Source organism: Bufo bufo, chromosome 9 (genome assembly GCF_905171765.1).
Source record: "Bufo bufo chromosome 9, aBufBuf1.1, whole genome shotgun sequence".
Classification (NCBI taxonomy): domain Eukaryota; kingdom Metazoa; phylum Chordata; class Amphibia; order Anura; family Bufonidae; genus Bufo; species Bufo bufo.
Genome location: NC_053397.1, coordinates 162,227,459 through 162,253,345, shown reverse-complemented (window position 1 = coordinate 162,253,345; position 25,887 = coordinate 162,227,459). Strand labels below are relative to the sequence as shown.

The 25,887-nt window shown below is 43.8% G+C and overlaps 1 protein-coding gene across 1 annotated transcript in view; it reads right to left on the bottom strand.

The window, feature by feature from the left end:
- Positions 1-25,887, bottom strand: part of TOM1 (target of myb1 membrane trafficking protein) — a 126,866-nt gene that overhangs the window by 76,804 nt on the left and 24,175 nt on the right. The window contains exon 2 of the mRNA XM_040407022.1: positions 4,949-5,033. Coding sequence (XP_040262956.1) covers positions 4,949-5,033 — 85 coding nt within the window. The remainder of the gene's footprint in view (positions 1-4,948; positions 5,034-25,887) is intronic.

Here is a 25,887-nt window from a genome sequence, read left to right as displayed (position 1 = left end):
AGAGGGAGGAGGGGCTGGGGGCCGGCATCTGTTCCTGTAATGGCAGCGGGGCCCGGTGCAGTCACTGTATTCTACTACACTGGGCCCCGCTCACTGTAGTATACGGTAGTCATATCTAACTTGTAGGTATTGTTAAAGTATTTCAATCATCTTAAATCTAGCGCTGTACTACTTACTACTAACTTCTTGGCAGTCAGGAGGCCGGGTGGGCGCTCGTAGCGTAGCTACGTCAAGCACCTGCTCCGCCCACTTTATGAATGAAGCATGGCACCGGGCCCCGCTGCCATTACAGAAACAGATGCCGGGCCCCATTCACTACACAGGGACACTGTTATGGGGGGGGGATCTGTGGATGACACATAAGATAAGCTGCTATATATGTGTCATTCACAGATGCCCCCACAATGATCCCCCATAACAGTGCCATCCACAGATGGCCCCATAACAGTGCCATCCACAGATGGCCCCATAACAGTGCCATCCACAGATGGCCCCATAACAGTGCCATCCACAGATGGCCCCATAACAGTGCCATCCACAGATGACCCCATAACAGTGCCATCCACAGATGGCCCCATAACAGTGCCATCCACAGATGGCCCCATAACAGTGCCATCCACAGATGGCCCCATAACAGTGCCATCCACAGATGGCCCCATAACAGTGCCATCCACAGATGGCCCCATAACAGTGCCATCCACAGACCATCATTAGTTCAAAACCCACCAAAAATGTAAATCTAGTAGGAGTCGGAGTCTGTTCTTTTTTTGCCGACTCTGACTCCAGGTACCCAAAATTGCCTCTGACTCCTCGACTCCGACTTCACAGCCCTGCTCACACGGTCTGAACCTGTGTAGGCCTGAAGTAAATATATCTTTGCACAAAAAGGCTGTATTTCAAATGCCTAATTCAAACCCCTGTATGTAGGGGTGGTATCTCACAGGGCCTAAACCTCTGTAGGCCTGAATTCAATATTGGTGCACCAAATGGCAGTATTTAAAATCTCTGAATGTAACCCAAATGTATTAAGGGTGTATCTCACAATGACATCTGCATCAAAGGCTGCCAACTAAATTTTTGGAGTCCAAACGACTCTTTGTTTAACAACTGAATTTGACAGCAGTATATAAGCCTGCAATTTCACACGTGCTGATGCTGCAAGGCCTGAAAATAGTGTTTTTTGTCAAATAAGTGTGTTTTTCAAACCCCAGAAAATGATGGGTGTATTTCTAGCTTAAATTGCACACTGACTAAATACAGATGTTGTAGATTGCCCCCAAAAATGGTGATTTGCAATGTCCCAAAAGCTCAGATGCAGTGCTGGTGCACTGAGCATGCATAAAATGTCCGCCACCACCCACCTAACTAACAGAATTCTAAAAGTTTGTATTTTTGGTCAATGAGCTCAGGGCAGGGTAAAACGATAGTGCCCTGCACCCACACAACTATTTCTAGGTAGATCGCTGAGTTAGATTCTCTCCTATGCTCTCCCTGAAATCACAAGTCCAGCAGCATCCTCTCCCTACACTTGTAACAGCAGAGTGACGTGCAGCTTATATAGAGGCTGGGTCACATGCTGCTCTGGCCAATCACAGCCATGCCATTAGTAGGCATGGCTGTGATGGACTCTTGGGGCAAGTAGTATGACGCTTGTTGATTGGCTGTGCAGCCATTCAAAAAGCGACAAGAAAGCGGCGAACACCGAACCCGAATTTTTACGAAAATGTTCGGGTTCCAAAAATCCTAAAGTTCGGTACAAACCCGAACTTTACAGTTCGGGTTCGCTCAACCCTACTCGCTAACACAGATTTAGATAGATTTGTGAACAATATTTGAGAGTAATAGATCTTTTGTGTATGTACAGTCGTGGCCAAAAGTTTTGAGAATGACACAAATAGTATTTTTCACAAAGCTTGCTGCTAAACTGCTTTTAGATCTTTGTTTCAGTTGTTTCTGTGATGTAGTGAAATATAATTACACGCACTTCATACGTTTCAAAGGCTTTTATCGACAATTACATGACATTTATGCAAAGAGTCAGTATTTGCAGTGTTGGCCCTTCTTTTTCAGGACCTCTGCAATTCGACTGGGCATGCTCTCAATCAACTTCTGGGCCAATTCCTGACTGATAGCAACCCATTCTTTCATAATCACTTCTTGAAGTTTGTCAGAATTAATGGGTTTTTGTTTGTCCACCCGCCTCTTGAGGATTGACCACAAGTTCTCAATGGGATTAAGATCTGGGGAGTTTCCAGGCCATGGACCCAAAATGTCAACCGTTTTGGTCCCCGAGCCACTTAGTTATCACTTTTGCCTTATGGCACGGTGCTCCATCGTGCTGGAAAATGCATTGTTCTTCACCAAACTGTTGTTGGATTGTTGGAAGAAGTTTCTGTTGGAGGGTGTTTTGGTACCATTCTTTATTCATGGCTGTGTTTTTGGGCAAAATTGTGAGTGAGCCCACTCTTTGGATGAGAAGCAACCCCACACATGAATGGTCTCAGGATGCTTTACTGTTGGCATGACACAGGACTGATGGTAGCGCTCACCTTTTCTTCTCCGGACAAGCCTTTTCCCAGATGCCCCAAACAATCGGAAAGAGGCTTCATCGGAGAATATGACTTTGCCCCAGTCCTCAGCAGTCCATTCACCAGACTTTCTGCAGAAGATCAATCTGTCCCTGATGTTTTTTTTGGAGAGAAGTGGCTTCTTTGCTGCCCTTCTTGACACCAGGCCATCTTCCAAAAGTCTTCGCCTCACTGTGCGTGCAGATGCGCTCACACCTGCCTGCTGCCATTCCTGAGCAAGCTCTGCACTGGTGGCACTCCGATCCCGCAGCTGAATCCTCTTTAGGAGACGATCCTGGCGCTTGCTGGACTTTCTTGGACGCCCTGAAGCCTTCTTAACAAGAATTGAACCTCTTTCCTTGAAGTTCTTGATGATCCTATAAATTGTTGATTGAGGTGCAATCTTAGTAGCCACAATATCCTTGCCTGTGAGGCCATTTTTATGCAATGATGGCAGCACGCGTTTCTTTGCAGGTCACCATGGTTAACAATGGAAGAACAATGATTTCAAGCATCACCCTCCTTTTAACATGTCAAGTCTGCCATTTTAACCCAATCAGCCTGACATAATGATCTCCAGCCTTGTGCTCGTCAACATTCTCACCTGAGTTAACAAGACGATTACTGAAATGATCTCAGCAGGTCCTTTAATGACAGCAATGAAATGCAGTGGAAAGTTTTTTTGGGGATTAAGTTCATTTTCATGGCAAAGAAGGACTATGCAATTCATCTGATCACACTTCATAACATTCTGGAGTATATGCAAATTGCTATTATAAAAACTTAAGCAGCAACTTTTCCAATTTCCAATATTTATGTAATTCTCAAAACTTTTGGCCACGACTGTAGAAAATGTTTCAGATCTTTGACTTCAGCTCATGCAAAATCGAAAGTGTTGCGTTTATATTTTTGTTAAGTGTGTATATAAATATATATATATATAATATATTTATTTATTTTTTTAGATAGTCACAGGAAAAATAATCAGGGATAGTTCTGTTTCTCCAAGATTCCTCATGTGAGCACTAGGCTCATGAAAAGCTGAAGGAGATACAGAGTACTGTGCACATGTTTTAGGAGCATGTGGGAATAAATGCTGAAAAAAAGAAAATAGATGAAAAAAAGAAAAATAGAAGTGTTCATAATGTAAATTTTAATCGATTCCGCAGCAGGACAACTACCCCAAACATACAGCCAATATCATTAGAACTAAGGAGTCCTGGAAATGAGAATGTGGCCTCGACAGTGCCCTGATCTTAACAGAGTCTGTCTAGGATTACATAAAGAGACAGAAAGATCTGAGCACGCCTACATCCAGAGAAGATCTGTGGTTAGTTCTCCAAGAAGTTTAGAAAACCTGCCTGTCGAGTTCCTTCAAAAACTGTGTGCAAATGTACCTAGAATTGATGCTGTTTTGAAGGTAAAGGGTGGTCACACCAAATATTCACCCGATCTAGATTTCTCTTTTGTTCATTCACTTAGATTTTTGTTAAATGATAAAAATAAAACTATTAACATTTCTGTTTTTCAGAGCATTCTTACTTTGCAGCCTTTTTAGAGATTTAGTAAGTATGGTTTTCAGGCCTGGGGTTTTACGGAATGCTGGGCAGGTTGGTAGTGGGGCCTATGATTCTGTTCCTGGTCAGTACAAGTTTTCTTTGTAACACAAGTCCAGCCCATTACTAGGCTATTAACGTGCAAGGTGTGCAGTAGAGAGAGAAAGAGCCGTCTGAGGAGACAGAACATGTCTGGGGAGACTGTTACTGAGGTTGCTGGCTTCAAAATGGTCATTTATTCCTGGTGTGAGGTAACGCACGTTAATGTAATTTTGTTCGAGTGGTTGGTAGTATGCCACTTGCATAGTTAGGGAAATGTATATATATATCTTTAGTTAGTGCTCAGCCGAGCAGTAGTTGCTTTGTGTTTTTTGGGCCTGAATATAAAGACTATGGGGGAGATTTATCTGGCGTAAAGTAGAACTGTCTTAGTTGCCCATGGCAACCAATCAGATTCTACCTTTCATTTTCCAAAGGAGCTGTGAAAAATGAAAGGTGGAATCAGATTGGTTGCTATGGGCAACTAAGAGTTCTACTTTACACCAGTTTGATGAATCTCCCACTATAAGTTCATTATGTGCAACAAAATAAAGAACAAGCAAAGCCCTCTTAGAAAATTACTTCTATGCCACTCTGATTGCATTTGATCTCATTTTACCTACTGCTACAGGGCTAATCCCCACTATATATACTGTAAATAAAATTCTCCTTACTTGTCCCACATGATGTTATTTTTGGTGTTTATCTGAGTACTTGTATTGGACTATGATTTGGGGGGTTTAGTAATTGGTACAGTGCACATATGTTACACCTTAATATCATTACCCTTCTTCCGTCTCATTGATAATATCACATATCTCCATGTTCAGGGCCCAATCTTCAGTACGCAGAGATCCATCTGTGGCTTTTTCTGGAAGATAAAAAATAATGTAATGTTTCAAAGATGTCTTCCAATTTATATTAAATTCCTGCTAGATCCCAATGCCCGATTGGGAGAAAATGGCCTGGCTGACAAGTCAGAACTGCTGCTTGACCTGACCCAACCACCCTGCTGAACGTGCCTCTGGTGGCACGCACTGAATCCATCTTTGGCATAGTCCGCTTTGCGCCAGTTGCGTGTATCAGACGAAGAAAAACCTGATAGAATGGGGCCCAACATGTTCCTACCTGTAACTTCTGAGGTCTTGAAACACTGGCACATCATGGGAATCTGTCACCAGTTTTACAAGGCCCTATCTGAGGGCAGCATAAAGTGGTGACAGACCCCTGAGCAAAATGCTGGGTCACTCACCTGTATTGACCGAGACATTTTGCCGATATAGTTATTGAGCAACTAGAACGGTATTCCCTAATGGCTTCGTAGCCACATGTGCCTCTTAGACCTCCTCCATGTGGCTCCTAAGGTATTAGCAGCTGCACGTAGTTTTGTGTACTATATTATTTACAGAGATGTCATAGCATTGTTAGAACATGGTACTTGGGTCAACACCATATCACCAAGGTACATTCAATTAAACAAAACCTGTCATATCTGAAAGTGGCTCATGACCTACAAAAGGTTGAGGACCACTGGACTATAAAGATTCAATCAAATCTCAGATAGGATCTGAGGGCACAAGTGAAAACTACGGCTAAGTGTTACATACCAATTTATTTTTTTCTTTGGGGGACTGTTATATCTGATCAATATCTGGTGACAATTCTTAGAGTCAACACTGCATCATAAGTGTCTGTACTGTGCTTTATTGGGTAAGGGTATGTTCACATAATGAATTTTAAATCCAAAGGGGGAAATGTATCATTCTCCTACGGCCTAGGCCACGGATTTAGCATTAAAAAGTGTTAAAACCCAGTTTTAAGACTTTTTATATGCAATTGCGACTAGATTTAGTCACAAGTGGCATTATTACATGCCCTTGCCAGTTTCTAAAAAGGGGCGTGACGAGGGCAGGGCCAACAACCCTGGCACATGCATCATTTATGCATAAACTTGTTTAAATGTTGACTGAAATCTACACCAGTAAATTTCAGTGTGGCACACGGACTGGCGGAGGATGGATTTTATTTATGGTGAGGAGTTCGCCAGCAGCACAGGGCCCATCAAGACCGACATAGCACACACCAGTCTTGATAAATAAGGGCCAAAGTGTGTTGTCCGTGGCAGAGCCCTGAGGTTAACCCACAGTTTGCACTACTGCGGATCTGTACAAGGATTATCCCCATTGTCATTCAAAATGGCTAATGCTTGCATTTTCTGCCTGAAATAAGGGACACGCTTATTGAAAAACGTATTTTATTGGAGGAAAAAATACGCACCAAACTCATGTGTGACATTCCATCACGTGAACATACAGTTAGGAGGATGGGGTGAAAAACCGATGAGCTAAACATCTGCACACCAGCAGTAGTATGGACAGAGCTATACAGTTTCCCATGGCGGTCTTGTTTTAGCCTCTTCCATTTTCTATCTAGAGTTAGTTTAAAACCACTTGTAAGGCTCCATTTACATGTCCGCAAATAGGTCCGTATCCGCTCTGCAATTTTGCGGAACGGGTGCGGACCCATTCATTCTCTATGGGGACGGAATAGATGCGGACAGCACACAGTGTGCTGTCCGCATTTGCGGAGCGCAGCCCCGATCTTCCGGTCTGCAGCTCCGCAAAAGATAGAACATGTCCTCTTCTTGTCCGCAGCTGCGGACAAGAATAGGCATTTTTATAGGGGGTGCTGGCCGGGTGTGTTGCGGATCCGCAATTTGCGGGTTCGCAACACACCACGAACGTGTGAATGAACCCTAAAGAGCCATTTCCATACACCAGTTATCACCAAGATTCACTTGTTGAACACCCTTGCAGAAGCAGGAAGTTGGGAGTCAAAATGAAAATAAAAATAAATAAATACATAAAAAAGGAATGCCACCACTAGCCCACACCCAGTGGCTGGGAATTATATTTCACCTATATAAAAATATACAATAAAAGAGCAGAAAGAGGACACAATAAAAAAAAAATAATTAAAAAAGTATTTTAGCTGTACTTTGCAGTATTAAAAATAATATATATATATATATATATATATATATATATATATATATATATATTTTTATTTTTTTATTTTTTTTTTCATATATATTATGGCCTCATAAAATAAAAGATAAAGTACATAAAAAAATAAAATAAAATAAAAAACACACCACACGGGGGGGGGGGGGGGGGGGGGGGGGATTTACAAAGATCGCCAGCTTACACTGGTCTTTGTTTCCCCCCCTGGGCTGGCAGAGAAAGCGCCTATTTATGACAAAGCTCAGGTAGTCTGTGCGCCTGGAGCAGTTTACACTCCGCTTTTATTTGTAAAAAAGACAGCAAATGTGTTGGGTCCGATGTCCTGGCCCTGGCCCAGCCCCCCCATCACCCACTTTGGGAGCACAGCACAAAGAAGCCTGTGCGACGAGGTCCTGTGACTTTTTTTCTTTTTTTTCCACACCGAATAACGCCTGTTGTAAATGATCCCCAATGTATCACCAAATAAAGAACCAAAGTTATAAAAAAAAAAAAAAAGTCTGGTCACTAACAGGTTAAACCACCATACCACAGGTTATGTAGCATGAAGATGGTAAATTCATTGCGCAGTGTAGGAATGCGCTCATCGGAATCCATAAGACATTTACTGATTATTACAGTTCGGGTAATTCGGCTGACACATGATGAATGAAAAGCATTTAGCGCCCCATGGTTAACCACGCCACACCATGTGCTGAAAATATGCTCATCATTTCCCTTTAACAAGGACTCTTGGACGCAGAGATTTTCTCCAAGCTACAGTAAGGGCGGCTGCTGAACTGAAAACAAACTAATGACTGAACTGGCACCACCCGGGGAACATTCCTGCAACCGGATAGTCCCTGATCCACATTACCTTCTTAGAGCAGTCTGCAGTACAGGGAAGTTTACTTCTGCAAATAAAGTTACAGAAAGCCATTGCAAGGGGTTGTCCGATAGAAGAGAAGTGTCTGATCGACAGGGATCCGATCGCTGGGGCTCCCAATGATCATTAAAATGGGGCCCGTGTTCCCCTCTTTGTCACGGCTGAGGATGGGGGAAACCCTCAGCCGTGCGATGCCAGAAGATGGATGGTCGATGCAAGGCCAGGACAGGAATCAGGGAGCTGGTCACCTCCTATCAATACCTAATTCTGACCCTGTCTCCTAGCCGTATGAGCCGACCCTGATGGTGGGAGGGCTCCTACGCCGGAACCTAATATTCCTACTCGCCCTCAGGGTGGCCCTGGACTAGGAGAAGGGTAAGACTACCTGTTCCTCCAGGATACGGACGAACAGGAGTCTCACTGGCCAAGCTATAAAGAAAGGGGAAACATAAACAGACATATGGCAATGGCAGGTAAGTGAAATAAGAACCACACCTACCTGCCACAGACACACAGCCTGGAACCCATGTGCAAGTGCTGCTGTCCACAACAACACAAGGGACACAGCACACACCACACGGGAACCCAGGAAACCATAAGCTGCAATAAATAAAGAGACCAAACACACACCTTCATAACACCATGTAACATAGGCTATGACCACAAGGGTGGCCCCCACTGGCAGATGGTATATCACAGGAGGATGACTCCAGCTAGCCATGGCTGAAGTACCCCTCAGACTACTGATCTAAACTGAGGCTTTATAGCCCATGTAGCCACACCCACACAGACACACCCAGTGCACACATACTAGGAAGGAAGTTAACCCTTCCAACACAAGGCAAGGGAAGACGGCCACTTAAAGGGGAAGTACACACATAAACACAGACTTCACCTGTTGCCGCGGGCAACGGCATGCGTGGCAACCATGTCCTGGGGATCAGCCAGAAGGCCGAGACACTGCCACCACATGCATACAACACCAAACGTAGTCACGGGCAACCAAGTGAAGGAAAATGTCACTAAGTACACCATAGGCCGTGACACTCTTTGAATGTCCACCGATCCATACAACTACTTGGCTGTCCTTGGCAGTCCCACAGAGTTGAAAAGAGCAGCTCTATTCAAAAAGGGGGAAAACAGGGAACAAATAACGAGATCGGCAGAGGGCCCAGCGGTTGGAGGGCCGATTAGACACATGCCATATCCATGACAGGCGACGAGTAGTAGTAATGGGACAAACCCTTTAGTATTTCCATCTCAGAAATATATGGAATTCCCAGGGGTCCCTGCTGCAGAGACTGTCGCCAACTACTCCAGGTGATCGCTACAGCCAATCACTTAGGGAAGTCGGGTATGTCATCCCTGCACCACCACTCTCACTATAGCAATGAAGAACCAGACTACCTCACGTGAGGTCAGTGATTGGCTGCAGGGATCATGTACTGTGGTCTATGACCCTAGGAACATAGAACACTGGGACCACCAGTGCAAAATAAAGTGAATAACCAGTGCAAACCGGAAGCTTATAAGTGGGAAACGGAGGAAGTCAATGGCAGTAGGCAATCAAAGGGACTGGGACTCAGCAGCGAGGAACAGGCAAGTATGCTTTCCTCTGCAGGTCTGGCCATATTGAAGGGGGAGAGTCTGACAGAAAGACTCTCCAAAGCTGGACAACCCCTTTAACTTGACGCAAGGTATCATATAACTCACCTATACGACTTACATATAGTAAACTCATATGGACGGGGCATTCTCCATGTGGACTATATTATACTTGTATTTGGTCACAATGCGATACCTATTGTTTTATGTATTTTTGTGCATGTCCTACCCATACTTGAAAGTCTGTACATACCAGTTCAATGTATGAAGTGTGAAGCTCTAATATAACGATAAAAACAGCCTATTACATAATCCATGTTCTGGATCTGAAGAGGTCATTTCCTGATAAAATCAAGGACGGACCATGTTCTATAGTGAATACTGCAAATCACATATTACTACCACGGCACAGGCAAACTCCTCATTGAGAAAGCAGAGAGTTCCTGTGAGAAAACTGCAGATTTATAAACCATATGTGACAGCAGCCATACCAGTCTCCATGGAGAAGACTTTCCCAACAGAGAAGTTCCTCTTAGGAGATCACTCCCCACAGCTAAAACGGTGAAGAGTCTACTTGTGAAATAACCTCACCACTTTGCAACTGGTTACACAACCTAAATTAGCTTGGCTAAACCTGGCACAAGCCCATAGTGCAAACAAGACAATTACAGCATCACTTCCAAGATGACTCGCATTAATCCTTTTCCCTGCAAGTTATAAATTCAGATTACCTGCACAATCAAAGAGCTTGTACACATGTTCTTAAGAATAAAATGTGTATATACAGTAGGTAACGGTGGGGGGAAAAACTCTCCACCTTTTAGCGTAGGAGAACGAGGAAGCAGCTAGGCCTAGACACCAGGAAAAGGGAGCAGGTCACCTCCCAATGCCGCCCTAATCCTGGCCCTGACTCCTAACCATATGAGCAGAGCCAGATGGTAGGTGGGCTCATACACAGGAACCTCGGACCCCGAGTCGCCCTGAAGATCCCTGCAATGAGGTTAGGAGCAGGAGACGACCTGTTCATCCCAGACACGGATGAACAGGAGTCTCCACTGACCTAAGAAAGGGACAGCCAGTGAACAGCCACTGGATCGGCAGGTAAGAGCCCAGAAACAACATGCACTTACCTGCCGCGGCCACAACAACCACAGACAGTGGAAATATCTAGCAACCATGCTGGAATCCAACACCAAACATACCAGACATGGAACACCGAACTAGACATAAACACACATCCAAAACACCAACCACACCAAACAAGACAAGTGAGGATAGGAAAAGGACAAAGGAAACAAAGGGGAGACCTCATGGTGACAAAGATGTCTAGCTAGGAGGCCCTCCCACTGGACAGATGGTATATATCGAGGAAAGGAGCAACAATCCAGCTCACATAAAGGTTGGGGGGCAACTGACCTCAGACCAGGATATAAAGAGCCAAGAGGCCACACCCAGGACACACCTAGAACCCCACCAGCCAATAGTTAACCCCTCCAGCACCAAACAGGGAAGGGAAGCAGGATAAAAGGGGCAGGCACATACATGCTGCAACAAACGCACGTTGCCGCAGGCAACAGCATGCACGGCAACCATGTCACGGCGAACACAACAGAGGCCGTGACACAGTATCTGCTGACTAGGGGTAAAGCATGGTAGAGGGTGGCTGGCCAGAAATGTGCCCTGCATGCTGGGTGCCAGGGGGGCATGAAGAACTGGGATCCAGGTGACTTACTCCTGATATTCCTGTCACAGAGAAGTGGAGAGCTGCTGCAGAGCAGTGTATTCAGCAGGTTCTGCACGTTCATCTAATCCTCTGACTGATCGCCTTCCAGGCAATGTTAGTACATTTGCCCGGGGTACATGCCCAACTGGCAGACATGGCATGAAACCGGCTATGTCACTAAATATTAATCGCACGGCTGTTTAGAAAAGGGGACTTAAGATTATTTTACACCTAAAATAGTCGTACGTCCCTTAGCAAATGTGCCCCAGTGTTTGATCAGTGATTTCAATGAGTGATTGTGAGCCAAAGCCAGAAGCGCAGCCTTCATACTAGTGCGGAATAGTCCTGCGGGAGGCCAGACGTGCACAGCATCATTGTAATCTATGATGCCGTGTGCTCCCGTGCGCACGATCAATGCCGCTCCGGGACATATGGCCCGCTCACGGAACATATACAGTACAGACCAAAAGTTTGGACACACCTTCTCATTCAAAGAGTTTGCTTTATTTTCATGACTATGAAGGCATCAAAACTATGAATTAACACATGTGGAATTATATACATAACAAACAAGTGTGAAACAACTGAAAATATGTCATATTCTAGGTTCTTCAAAGTAGCCACCTTTTGCTTTGATTACTGCTTTGCACACTCTTGGCATTCTCTTGATGAGCTTCAAGAGGTAGTCCCCTGAAATGGTCTCCCAACAGTCTTGAAGGAGTTCCCAGAGATGCTTAGCACTTGTTGGCCCTTTTGCCTTCACTCTGCGGTCCAGCTCACCCCAAAACATCTCAATTGGGTTCAGGTCCGGTGACTGTGAAGGCCAGGTCATCTGGCGCAGCACCCCATCACTCTCCTTCATGGTCAAATAGCCCTTACTTTCAAAGTTTTCCCAATTTTTCGGCTGACTGACTGACCTTAATTTCTTAAAGTAATGATGGCCACTCGTTTTTCTTTACTTAGCTGCTTTTTTCTTGCCATAATACAAATTCTAACAGTCTATTCAGTAGGACTATCAGCTGTGTATCCACCTGACTTCCCCTCAACGCAACTGATGGTCCCAACCCCATTTATAAAGGCAAGAAATCACACTTATTAAACCTGACGGGGCACACCTGTGAAGTGAAAACCATTTCAGGGGACTACCTCTTGAAGCTCATCAAGAGAATGCCAAGAGTGTGCAAAGCAGTAATCAAAGCAAAAAGGTGGCTACTTTGAAGAACCTAGAATATGACATATTTTCAGTTGTTTCACACTTGTTTGTTATGTATATAATTCCACATGTGTTAATTCATAGTTTTGATGCCTTCAGTGTGAATCTACAATTTTCATAGTCATGAAAATAAAGAAAACTCTTTGAATGAGAAGGGGTGTCCAAACTTTTGGTCTGTACTGTATTTCAGAGGGCATGCGGTCATGGGCAAGAGGCCTAAGGGAAAGATTCGGTGTTTCTGACATGCACCCGATTTTGGCTCACAATCACTGACCAAACAGTGATGTGTGAATAAGGCCTAAGGCCATATTCCAGATGTGTGATCAGGACCGACCATAGGTTTAATGACCCAAAGTCCCGAATTTGCAAATGTGATTCTGGCCTAAAAGGACGGCAGACAGCAGTAAGAAATTGCTGGTAATAACTATGTGAAGGTGAAATGTTTACTTTTGTTCAGTACCTTCCTGAAGTGCAAACTCTATCCAAATGTACACAATATAAAAGTACGATGCCACCGCATTCAATTTTACATAGCAGAGTCTCCTACTTTATTTATCACTGCATAATGGCTGTCTGAATATAAAAAGGAGAACGTGCGGCTGCATCTGTTGTCACCTTGATGAAGGTGGTTGGTAAGTGTGGGGAGAGTGTATAGGAAAGCCAAGCAGTATGTTTCATTAGCTTGAGGGAGGTGTATAGAAAAGCCAAGTTTCCACCATTTGCCCAAGTAGTATCCATAGTCAGTGATGTTCCGATTTTTCAGGAAAAAAAAAATAAAAAAAAATCTCCTATATTATCTTATATCTTTCAATATCTGAAAATAAGCTAGCTAAATTATGTGTGCAAAGTGATCAGAGCCAAAAAACTAAAAATTCTTTTGGAAGGAAGATCCTCCCAGCAAATAGTAAAATAGAGGCTAAACAAAAAGGTAATATTTAGATGCAATGTGGTTTAAAAACCATTCATTCCTCACACAAATGGCAAGTTTAAAGAAAAACTGTGGCACAAAGATAACAGTCTCCTAAGATGCCCCCAATGTATCACACAGTACAATCCTCTTTCTTAAAGGACTTCTGTCACCCCACTAAACAGTTTTTTTTTTTTTTTTGGTTACTTATAATCCCTATACTGCGATTTATGCATACATACTGTAATTAATATTTTGGTTCAGCAGATTCTGTTAAAAACGTACTTTTAAAATATGCAAATTACCTTGCTACCAGCAAGTAGGGCGGCTACTTGCTGGTAGCAGCCGCATCCTCCTATCCTAAAGACGCCCCCTCCGCATGTTGATTGACAGGGCCAGCGGACGGGATCTTTCTCTGCTGGCCCTGTTTGCACTTAAAATCTGGCGCCTGCGCTGTACCTGTCTTCAGTCGGTGCAGGCGCACTGAGAGGAGGACGCTCGCTCGGCCGCTCCTTCCTCAATGCGCCTGCGCCGGGTGTAGATGTGACGTCATCGGCACAGGCGCATTGAGGATGGAGCGGCCGAGCGAGCGTCCGCCTCTCAGTGCGCCTGCGCCGACTGAATACCGTTACGGCGCAGGCGCGAGATCTTAATAGCAAACAGGGCCAGCAGAGAATGATCCCGTCCGCTGGCCCTGTCAATCAACATGCAGAGGGGGCGTCTTTAGGATAGTAGGATGCGGCTGCTACCAGCAAGTAGCCGCCATACTTGCTGGTAGCAAGGTAATTTGCATATTTTAAAAGTACGTTTTTAACAGAATCTGCTGAACCAAAATGATTAATTACAGTATGTATGCATAAATCGCAGTATAGGGATTATAAGTAACCAAAAAAAAAAAAAACTGTTTAGTGGGGTGACAGAAGCCCTTTAAGCCTCATGCAGACGTCCGTGGACTGGCATTGCAGGAGCGCACAGAGTCATTGGTTGCTATGACGCCCGCTCCAGCAATGCCAGTCCGGTATCTCACAGACCGTGTTCCATGGATGTCTGCATGAGGCTTTAGGCTATATTCACACAACCGTATGAATGAGTCCGCATCCATTCTGCAATTTTGCGGAACGGGTGCGGACCCATTCATTTCTATTTGGCCGCAAAAGATGCGGACAGCACACCGTGTGCTGTCTGCATCCGTTGCTCCGTGCCGCAGCCCCGCAAAATAAATAGAACATGTCCTAATCTTATCCGCAACTGCGGACAAGAATAGGCATTTTCTATGATAGCCGCGGCAAGTGCGGTCCGCAAATTGCAGAACACACATGGGCCGATATCCGTGCATTGCGGATCCGCAAAACACAACGTTCGTGTGAATGTAGCCTTAAAGTGGACCTGACACTACTTCTGACATGCCTGTTTTAATAGCTACACGTATTTCCCATGTAATAACAATTCTGGAGCATCTTTTCAAATGTCTCTGTGTTGTGCCTTTCCTTTATTATTTCTACTAGAAGTTATGAATGAATTGCTAGCAGTCTGCAGTAAGGATACAGAGGGGAGGTAACCAGTTGGTGAGGTGTAACTGCACAGACTCACTGTCACTACCAGAGCTTTGAGACGTTCTCACAGCTCTGTTTCTCCACCCCTGTGATGATGTCACTACTAGAGCTTGGAGGAGTCCTCCCAGCTGTTCCTCCTGCGTTTGATTTCCCTGCCTTTAAATCACCCCTCCTCCTTTCTTGGGTGTGGATTATATTTCTCATTTGAGTTGTAGCTCTTGCTTGAGCATCTTCACTTGTTAGCTATCATTTCACTGGACCTGTGTTCTGCTGCAGCAAGCACTCCGGATATTGCCAGCTGTCTTTGGATCCGTCTTCTCTGCGGCTGCAGCTCCTTCGGCTAAGTGTGCAGACATTGTTGTGTACCTGTTTATTTTCTGACTGGATCTGAGGCGGCCACGGTTCCCTCCATATACTAAGCAGGGCACCGGTGGCCGTGCCCCTTCCACTATTGTAGGGGTTACAGTGGTCATCAGTCTTAGGTACGCGGGCATGCCCCGTTCCACCATTTGGATCCGGGCATGTGCTTTAGCAGCATAGGGAGAGCTTTGAGGGTCTGACAGGGGTCACCCTTTATCCTCCCTAGTTTGGGTCCGGTCAGTAGCTAATTCACTGTGTATGCTCTTGTTGCTCACATACAGCCGTGACATTATAATCCACCAAAACTGTCCTTTTTGACATGGATCCGCTTTCTGGCCTGGTTGACCGCATGCAGGGTCTTTCTTTGGAAGTAGCGGATCTCCGTCAATCTATGTCTCAGCTTCAAGCATTGGGCTCTGCTCCGGCTCATGGAGTCTGTTGCGGGCCAAAGGTCTCACTTCCGGAAACGTTCTCCGGGAGCAGTGAGAATTTTGTTCGCTTCAGAGAGGCATGCAAACTCCATATTTGCTTGTGTCCCCACTCCTCTGGTAATGAGGAGCAGAGGGTGAGGATTGTCATCTCCCTGCTCAGGGGTAATGCTCAGACTTGGGCTTTTTCGCTGCCATCAGGGGATCCCTCCCTTCGATCCGTGGAAAGATTTTTTGTGGCCCTGGGGCAGATATATGATGACCCGGATCGTGTTGCTCTGGCCGAATCTAACTTACGTGTTTTATGCCAGAACAAACTGTCTGCGGAGCTTTATTGTTCTGAATTTCGGAGATGGGCAGCTGATTCAGGTTGGAATGATGCTGCACTCCGGAGTCAGTTCTGTCATGGTCTCTCAGAGAGATTGAAAGATGCGTTTGCTTTCCATGAGAGACCAACGTCCTTAGAGTCTGCCATGTCATTGGCGGTACGCCTTGACAGGCGTCTAAGAGAAAGAAACGAGACCTCTCTGTCCAGCCATTGTCAGTCTAGGGGCAGTGGTGCGGATTCATTCAGTGTGCAGGGGCCTCATCCTGTCTCGCTCCCCTCTGAGGAGGAGCCCATGCAGCTAGGTCGACTTGCCCCTGATAAAAGAGGATTTAGTCCTCAGAGTATGGTGTGTTTTTGTTGTGGGGGCATAGCTCATTTGGCAAATGTTTGTCCGTCTAGGAGATTCTGACTGGATCTGAGGCGGCCACGGTTCCCTCCATATACTAAGCAGGGCACCAGTGGCCGTGCCCCTTCCACTATTGTAGGGGTTACAGTGGTCATCAGTCTTAGGTACGTGGGCATGCCCCGTTCCACCATTTGGATCCGGGCATGTGCTTTAGCAGCATAGGGAGAGCTTTGAGGGTCTGACAGGGGTCACCCTTTATCCTCCCTAGTTTGGGTCCGGTCAGTAGCTAATTCACTGTGTATGCTCTTGTTGCTCACATACAGCCGTGACACTCACTCTCCAATCAGTGCTACCATTTTCAGACTGTGCAGATACACCCCCCACCCCACCCCAACTGGTTACCTCCCCTCTGTACCCTTACTGCAGACTGCTAGTAGAAATAATAAAGGAATGGCAGAACATAGAGCAAAAAGAATAGATGCTCCAGAATTGTTATTACATGGGAAATGCATGAAGCTATTAAAACAAACATGTATGGAGTTCTGAAAGGTTCTCTTTAAGATCAATGGGCATCTTTCCAGAAGAAGTAGTTGGTGCAGAAGTTCTGATGGCTGATCATGAATACACAAAACCAGCCTTTCTTCAGGCTGAACGGTGACTATAGGGATGTAATCTGCACAGGCGCATGGAGTTCAGCATAGTTATCCAGTAACTGCAGCAATAGTCGCTAGGCAGCAGGCACAGACCTATAGAAAAATTAGGTCAGAAGACCTCCTGGCTTATCTTGTCTGCCCTAAAAGAGCATCTGTCACCATTATCAACCCTATTAAACCAAGTATACTTACTGGTACGGTTGATCATGCTGATTAAACCAATACCTTTCTTTTGTTTGTATGTTGACTCACTGCCAAGATATCTTCATTTGTATTTATATGCAAATGAGCAAGTTGGAGCACCAAGGGGCTGGCCAGAGTGCTTTAGTAACTGTGCTTTGCAGCCCCCCTCCTCCATGCCTGCCCTGAGTCATCTCACCAGATCCACTGCTCAAGTGCTAACTCGGCTCTTGCACAATGGATCTGCTGCTGCTTCCCAAGCTCAGGAATCAGCATCAAGTCCACTGTACAAGTGCCAAGTCACTGAGCTGACTCGACACAGCGCTGAGGTCATCTATGCAGAAGCTGAAGGGTGATAGCTCAGGCTATTAAAGGGCAGTCTAAAAAGACAGTGGCTATTTTATGACGACACGGAGGGGACCCTAAAACTGCAGATCCACAGTATGAGGGCACAAAGGCAGGGCAGCAGGCACTATTAAACCCCATCACCGAACTCATGAAATTTCAGATTTCTCTACTTTTATAATAGATAGTAATACCTCCAAAAATTGTTATTACTTTACATTCCCCATATGTCTACTTCATGTTTGGATCATTTTGTGAATGCCATTTTATTTTTGGGGGACATTAGAATGCTTAGAAGTTTAGAAGCAAACCTTTCAGAAAATTTCTAAAACCCACTTTTTCAGGACCAGTTCAGGTCTGAAGTCACTTTGTGAGGCTTACATAATAGAAACCACCCAAAAATGAGCCCATTTTACAAACTACACCCCTCAAGGTATTCAAAACTGATTTTACATACTTTGTTAACCCTTTAGGTGTACCACAAGAATTTATGGAAAAGAGATAAAATTTAAAAATTTCACTTTTTTGGCAGATTATCTATTTGAATCCATTTTTTCCAGTTACAAAGCAAGGGTTAACAGCCAAACCAAACTCTATTTATGGCCCTGATTCTGTAGTTTACAGAAATACCCCATATGTGGTCATAAACTGCTGTACGGGCACACGGCATTGCGCAGAAGGAAAGGAACGCCATACGGTTTTTGGAAGGCAGATTTTGCTGAACTTTTTTTTTTTGACACCATGTCCCATTTAACCACCTCCGGACCGCCTAACGCAGGATCGCGTTCCGGAGGTGGCAGCGCTGCGCACAGTCACGCATATACGCGTCATCTCGCGAGACGCGAGACTTCCTGTGAACGCGCGCACACAGGCGCGCGCGTTCACAGGAACGGAAGGTAAGAGAGTTGATCTCCAGCCTGCCAGCGGCGATCGTTCGCTGGCAGGCTGGAGATGTGTTTTTTTTAACCCCTAACAGGTGTATTAGACGCTGTTTTGATAACAGCGTCTAATATACCTGCTACCTGGTCCTCTGGTGGTCCCCTTTGTTTGGATCGACCACCAGAGGACACAGGTAGCTCAGTAAAGTAGCACCAAGCACCACTACACTACACTACACCCCCCCCCCCCCCCCGTCACTTATTAACCCCTTATTAGCCCCTGATCACCCCTAATCACCCCTAATCACCCCTAATCACCCCTGATCACCCCTGATCACCCCTGATCACCCCTGATCACCCCATATAGACTCCCTGATCACCCCCCTGTCATTGATTACCCCCCTGTCATTGATCAACCCCCTGTAAAGCTCCATTCAGACGTCCGCATGATTTTTACGGATCCACTGATAGATGGATCGGATCCGCAAAACGCATCCGGACGTCTGAATGAAGCCTTACAGGGGCGTGATCAATGACTGTGGTGATCACCCCATATAGACTCCCTGATCACCCCCCTGTCATTGATTACCCCCCTGTCATTGATTACCCCCCTGTAAAGCTCCATTCAGATGTCCGCATGATTTTTACGGATGCACTGATACATGGATCGGATCCGCAAAACGCATCCGGTCGTCTGAATGAAGCCTTACAGGGGCATGATCAATGACTGTGGTGATCACCCCCCTGTCATTGATTACCCCCCTGTAAAGCTCCATTCAGATGTCCGCATGATTTTTACGGATGCACTGATAGATGGATCGGATCCGCAAAACGCATCCGGACGTCTGAATGAAGCCTTACAGGGGCATGATCAATGACTGTGGTGATCACCCCATATAGACTCCCTGATCACCCCCCTGTCATTGATTACCCCCCTGTCATTGATTACCCCCCTGTAAAGCTCCATTCAGATGTCCGCATGATTTTTACGGATGCACTGATAGATGGATCGGATCCGCAAAACGCATCCGGACGTCTGAATGAAGCCTTACAGGGGCATGATCAATGACTGTGGTGATCACCCCATATAGACTCCCTGATCACCCCCCTGTCATTGATTACCCCCCTGTCATTGATTACCCCCCTGTAAAGCTCCATTCAGATGTCCGCATGATTTTTACGGATGCACTGATAGATGGATCGGATCCGCAAAACGCATCCGGACGTCTGAATGAAGCCTTACACGGGCGTGATCAATGACTGTGGTTATCACCCCATATAGACTCCCTGATCACCCCCCTGTCATTGATCACCCCCCTGTCATTGATCACCCCCCTGTCATTGATCACCCCCCTGTCATTGATCACCCCCCTGTCATTGATCACCCCCCCCCACTCTGTAAGGCTCCATTCAGATATTTTTTTGGCCCAAGTTAGCGGAATTTTTTTTTTTTTTTCTTACAAAGTCTCATATTCCACTAACTTGTGTCAAAAAATAAAATCTCACATGAACTCACCATACCCCTCACGGAATCCAAATGCGTAAAATTTTTTAGACATTTATATTCCAGACTTCTTCTCACGCTTTAGGGCCCCTAGAATGCCAGGGCAGTATAAATACCCCACATGTGACCCCATTTCGGAAAGAAGACACCCCCAGGTATTCCGTGAGGGGCATATTGAGTCCATGAAAGATTGAAATTTTTGTCCCAAGTTAGCGGAACGGGAGACTTTGTGAGAAAAAAATTAAAAATATCAATTTCCGCTAACTTGTGCCAAAAAAAAAAAATTTCTATGAACTCGCCATGCCCCTCATTGAATACCTTGGGGTGTCTTCTTTCCAAAATGGGGTCACATGTGGGGTATTTATACTGCCCTGGCATTCTAGGGGCCCCAAAGCGTGAGAAGAAGTCTGGTATCCAAATGTCTAAAAATGCCCTCCTAAAAGGAATTTGGGCACCTTTGCGCATCTAGGCTGCAAAAAAGTGTCACACATCTGGTATCGCCGTACTCAGGAGAAGTTGGGGAATGTGTTTTGGGGTGTCATTTTACATATACCCATGCTGGGTGAGAGAAATATCTTGGTCAAATGCCAACTTTGTATAAAAAAATGGGAAAAGTTGTCTTTTGCCAAGATATTTCTCTCACCCAGCATGGGTATATGTAAAATGACACCCCAAAACACATTCCCCAACTTCTCCTAAATACGGCGATACCACATGTGTGACACTTTTTTGCAGCCTAGGTGGGCAAAGGGGCCCATATTCCAAAGAGCACCTTTAGGATTTCACAGGTCATTTACCTACTTACCACACATTAGGGCCCCTGGAAAATGCCAGGGCAGTATAACTACCCCACAAGTGACCCCATTTTGGAAAGAAGACACCCCAAGGTATTCCGTGAGGGGCATGGCGAGTTCCTAGAATTTTTTATTTTTTGTCACAAGTTAGTGGAAAATGCTTTTTTTTTTTTTTTTTTTTTTCATACAAAGTCTCATATTCCACTAACTTGTGACAAAAAATAAAAACTTCCATGAACTCACTATGCCCATCAGCGAATACCTTGGGGTCTCTTCTTTCCAAAATGGGGTCACTTGTGGGGTAGTTATACTGCCCTGGCATTCTAGGGGCCCAAATGTGTGGTTAGGAGTTTGAAATCAAATTCTGTAAAAAATGACCTGTGAAATCCGAAAGGTGCTCTTTTGAATATGGGCCCCCTTGCCCACCTCGGCTGCAAAAAAGTGTCACACATCTGGTATCTCCGTAATCGGGAGAAGTTGGGGAATGTGTTTTGGGGTGTCATTTTACATATACCCATGCTGGGTGAGAGAAATATCTTGGCAAAAGACAACTTTTCCCATTTTTTTATACAAAGTTGGCATTTGACCAAGATATTTATCTCACCCAGCATGGGTATATGTAAAAAGACACCCCAAAACACATTCCTCAACTTCTCCTGAATACAGAGATACCAGATGTGTGACACTTTTTTGCAGCCTAGGTGGGCAAAGGGGCCCACATTCCAAAGAGCACCTTTCGGATTTCACAGGTCATTTACCTACTTACCACACATTTGGGCCCCTAGAATGCCAGGGCAGTATAACTACCCCACAAGTGACCCCATTTTGGAAAGAAGAGACCCCAAGGTATTCGCTGATGGGCATAGTGAGTTCATGGAAGTTTTTATTTTTTGTCACAAGTTTGTGGAATATGAGACTTTGTATGAAAAAAAAAAAAAAAAAAAAAAAAAACTCATCATCATTTTCCACTAACTTGTGACAAAAAATAAAAAATTCTAGGAACTCGCCATGCCCCTCACGGAATACCTTGGGGTGTCTTCTTTCCAAAATGGGGTCACTTGTGGGGTAGTTATACTGCCCTGGTATTCTAGGGGCCCAAATGTGTGGTAAGGAGTTTGAAATCAAATTCAGGAAAAAATGAGGAGTGAAATCCGAAAGGTGCTCTTTGGAATATGGGCCCCTTTGCCCACCTAGGCTGCAAAAAAGTGTCACACATCTGGTATCCCCGTACTCAGGAGAAGTTGAGGAATGTGTTTTGGGGTGTCTTTTTACATATACCCATGCTGGGTGAGATAAATATCTTGGTCAAATGACAACTTTGTATAAAAAAATGGGAAAAGTTGTCTTTTGCCAAGATATTTCTCTCACCCAGCATGGGTATATATAAAATGACACCCCAAAACACATTCCCCACCTTCTCCTGAGTACGGAGATACCAGATGTGTGACACTTTTTTGCAGCCTAGGTGGGCAAAGGGGCCCATATTCCAAAGAGCACCTTTCGGATTTCACAGGTCATTTTTTACAGAATTTGATTTCAAACTCCTTACCACACATTTGGGCCCCTAGAATGCCAGGGCAGTATAACTACCCCACAAGTGACCCCATTTTGGAAAGAAGAGACCCCAAGGTATTCGCTGATGGGCATAGTGAGTTCATAGAACTTTTTATTTTTTGTCACAAGTTAGTGGAATATGAGACTTTGTAAGAAAAAAAAAAAAAAAAATCATCATTTTCCGCTAACTTGTGACAAAAAATAAAAAGTTCTATGAACTCACTATGCCCATCAGCGAATACCTTAGGGTGTGTACTTTCAGAAATGGGGTCATTTGTGGGGTGTTTGTACTGTCTGGGCATTGAAGAACCTCAGGAAACATGACAGGTGCTCAGAAAGTCAGAGCTGCTTCAAAAAGCGGAAATTCACATTTTTGTACCATAGTTTGTAAACGCTATAACTTTTACCCAAACCATTTTTTTTTTTACCCAAACATTTTTTTTTTTATCAAAGACATGTAGAACTATAAATTTAGAGCAAAATTTCTATATGGATGTCGTTTTTTTTGCAAAATTTTACAACTGAAAGTGAAAAATGTCATTTTTTTGCAAAAAAATCGTTAAATTTCGATTAATAACAAAAAAAGTAAAAATGTCAGCAGCAATGAAATACCACCAAATGAAAGCTCTATTAGTGAGAAGAAAAGGAGGTAAAATTCATTTAGGTGGTAAGTTGCATGACCGAGCAATAAACGGTGAAAGTAGTGTAGGTCAGAAGTGTAAAAAGTGGCCTGGTCTTTCAGGGTGTTTAAGCACTGGGGGCTGAGGTGGTTAAAGCCCCCCTGATGCACCCCTAGAGTAGAAACTCCAAAAAAGTGACCCCATTTTGGAAACTACGGGATAAGGTGGCAGTTTTGTTGGTACTATTTTAGGGTACATAAGATTTTTGGTTGCTCTATATTACACTTTTTGTGAGGCAAGGTAACAAGATATAGCTGTTTTGGCACAGTTTTTATTTTTTGTAATTTACCACATTCATCTGACAGGTTAGATCATGTGGTATTTTTATAGAGCAGGTTGTCACGGACGCGACAATACCAAATAGGACTACTTTTTTTTATTTATGTAAGTTTTACACAATGATTTCATTTTTTTTTTTTTTTTTTTTAATAATGTTTTAGTGTCTCCATAGTTTGAAAGCCATAGTTTTTTCAGTTTTTGGGCGATTATCTTAGGTAGGGTATGATTTTTGCGGGATGAGATGATGGTTTGATTGGCACTATTTTGGGGTGCGTATGACTTTTTGATCGCTTGCTATTACACTTTTTGTGATGTAAGGTGACAAAAAAAGTTGTTTTTTTTTTTACACTTTTTTTTTTTCTTACGGTGTTCATCTGAGGGGTTACGTCATGTGATATTTTTATAGAGCATGTTCTTACAGATGCGGCGATACCTAATATGTATACTTTTTTATTTACTTAAGTTTTACACAATAACAGCATTTTTAGAACAAAAAAAAAAAGATGTTTTAGTGTCTCCATATTCTGAGCCATATTTTTATTTTTTTTTGGGCGATTGTCTTAGGTAGGGGCTCATTTTTTGCGGAATGAGGCGACGGTTAGATTGGTACTATTTTGGCAGGCATATGCCTATTTGATCGCTTGGTGTACTTTTAGTGATATAAGGTGACAAAAAAATGTTTCATTTAGCACAGTTTTTATTTTTTATTTTTACGGTGTTCATCTGAGAGGTTAGGTCATGTGATATGTTTATATAGGCGGTCGATACCTAATATGTCTACCTTTCTTTTTTTCCCTATTTTTTACTTTATTTGGGGAAAATGACGTGTTTTTTTTTTTTTTTTTACTTGAAACTATTTTATCTCTGATTTTAGATAAAATAGTTCGGGCGGATGTGGGCAGTAATAGAATAGAAAAAAGACAAAGTACCTTGTCTTCCCCTAGACAAGGTACATTTCCCTGTCTCAACTGTGTGAATTGCTCTAGTGTCATTAAGGGCCCATGTTTTTCTCATCCACATTCAGGTGAAAGGATTTCGATAAGGGGTACATTTACATGTGATAGTAGATTTGTGATTTACATTCTCAAGTGTCCATGTGGATTATTATATGTGGGGGAACCTCAATGAGAATGAAGGACAGACTGAGTAAGCACAAATCTACTATCAGAAAAGGTAATTTACTGCTTCCAATACCCCTTCATTTTCACGAAAAAAAGCATAATATTGCACAACTACGGTATCAAATTATTGAGGGTGTTTCGTTACCCCGTCGTGGAGGTGACAGAAATAAATTGCTACTAAAGAAAGGCCTACTGGATCCATCGTTTACAAACAATGGAACCCAGGGACCTCAATCGTGAATACAATGTGTCTAGCTTCCTTTGATGTATCCTGCTTGTTTATAGTCTATAAATGTATTTTCCTTTTTTTTTCCTAGCGGAATTGATTACCAAATGAATTGGATAACATCCCACTATATACTTTTCATTATATGGCCATTATCGTCAATGAGGGGGAGGAGTCTTGCTGATGATGTCAGTTCCTCTGTATTTCATTTGCCTATTTAAAAGATTGCATGTGAGATGTTTGTATATAGTCTGAAGAAAGCACACTGGTGCTGAAACGCGTCACTATGAAATAATATGTGACCAATAAATCAAATTCCTGATTGAAATTCTGCGAAGTGACGGTCTTTTTGCTACATTGTTTCATCGGACGCCAATCCATTGACACGTGCACCGCAACTTCAAAAGAAAGGTAGTGCCGACCTGTTATCTATCAAAACAGGTTGGTTTGACGGTCATTATTTTGGATGACATTTGTGACAACCAGAGCCCAGCATGGTCAAATAAACTGATAACCGCTCTGAAAACAATTGAAACAAAAGTGCTGGCAGAATGTGTGATACAGACTCTTATACCCATGCTTCTGTTCCCTCACAAGAACTACAAATTAAAAGCAACCTGTGCGGTCCTAGCTATGACTCATTTATAATTAATATTCATTGTAGTGTTATATCTGTTATCCTCTATACTTAGTGTATTTGCTGCAATCTAGTGGCCATTGTTATATTTGGTTTACATAAGTTATCTATGTTGGTATTTCGTTATGCCATTCATCTTGTAACCCCTAATCCTCTGTGAGCTCATATCCTGTGTCCTGCAGTTCTTTCCAGTTTGTCAGACCTGCACAACAAAGCTGGAGAGAGGATTTTCCTTTGACCGCTATGAATCATTTCTCAAGGTATATTCAATTTTAAAAAAATTACCCAAAAGGCATATCCATTGCATCTCCCTCACTGAAATTCTACACTCAACTGGTGTCACTAGGGAATAATTATAGAGAGTTCACCATCTTCCATTGCTTGCAAGACAATATGAAATAACGCAGCATCATGCACTAATGTATAGCTTTTTATTTTATTTTCCTCAATCTGCACAGAGGCCCCCAATGGAGTCCCCAACGTATATGTGAACAAAGTCTTAGTAGCAAAGAGAGACACTTGGGAG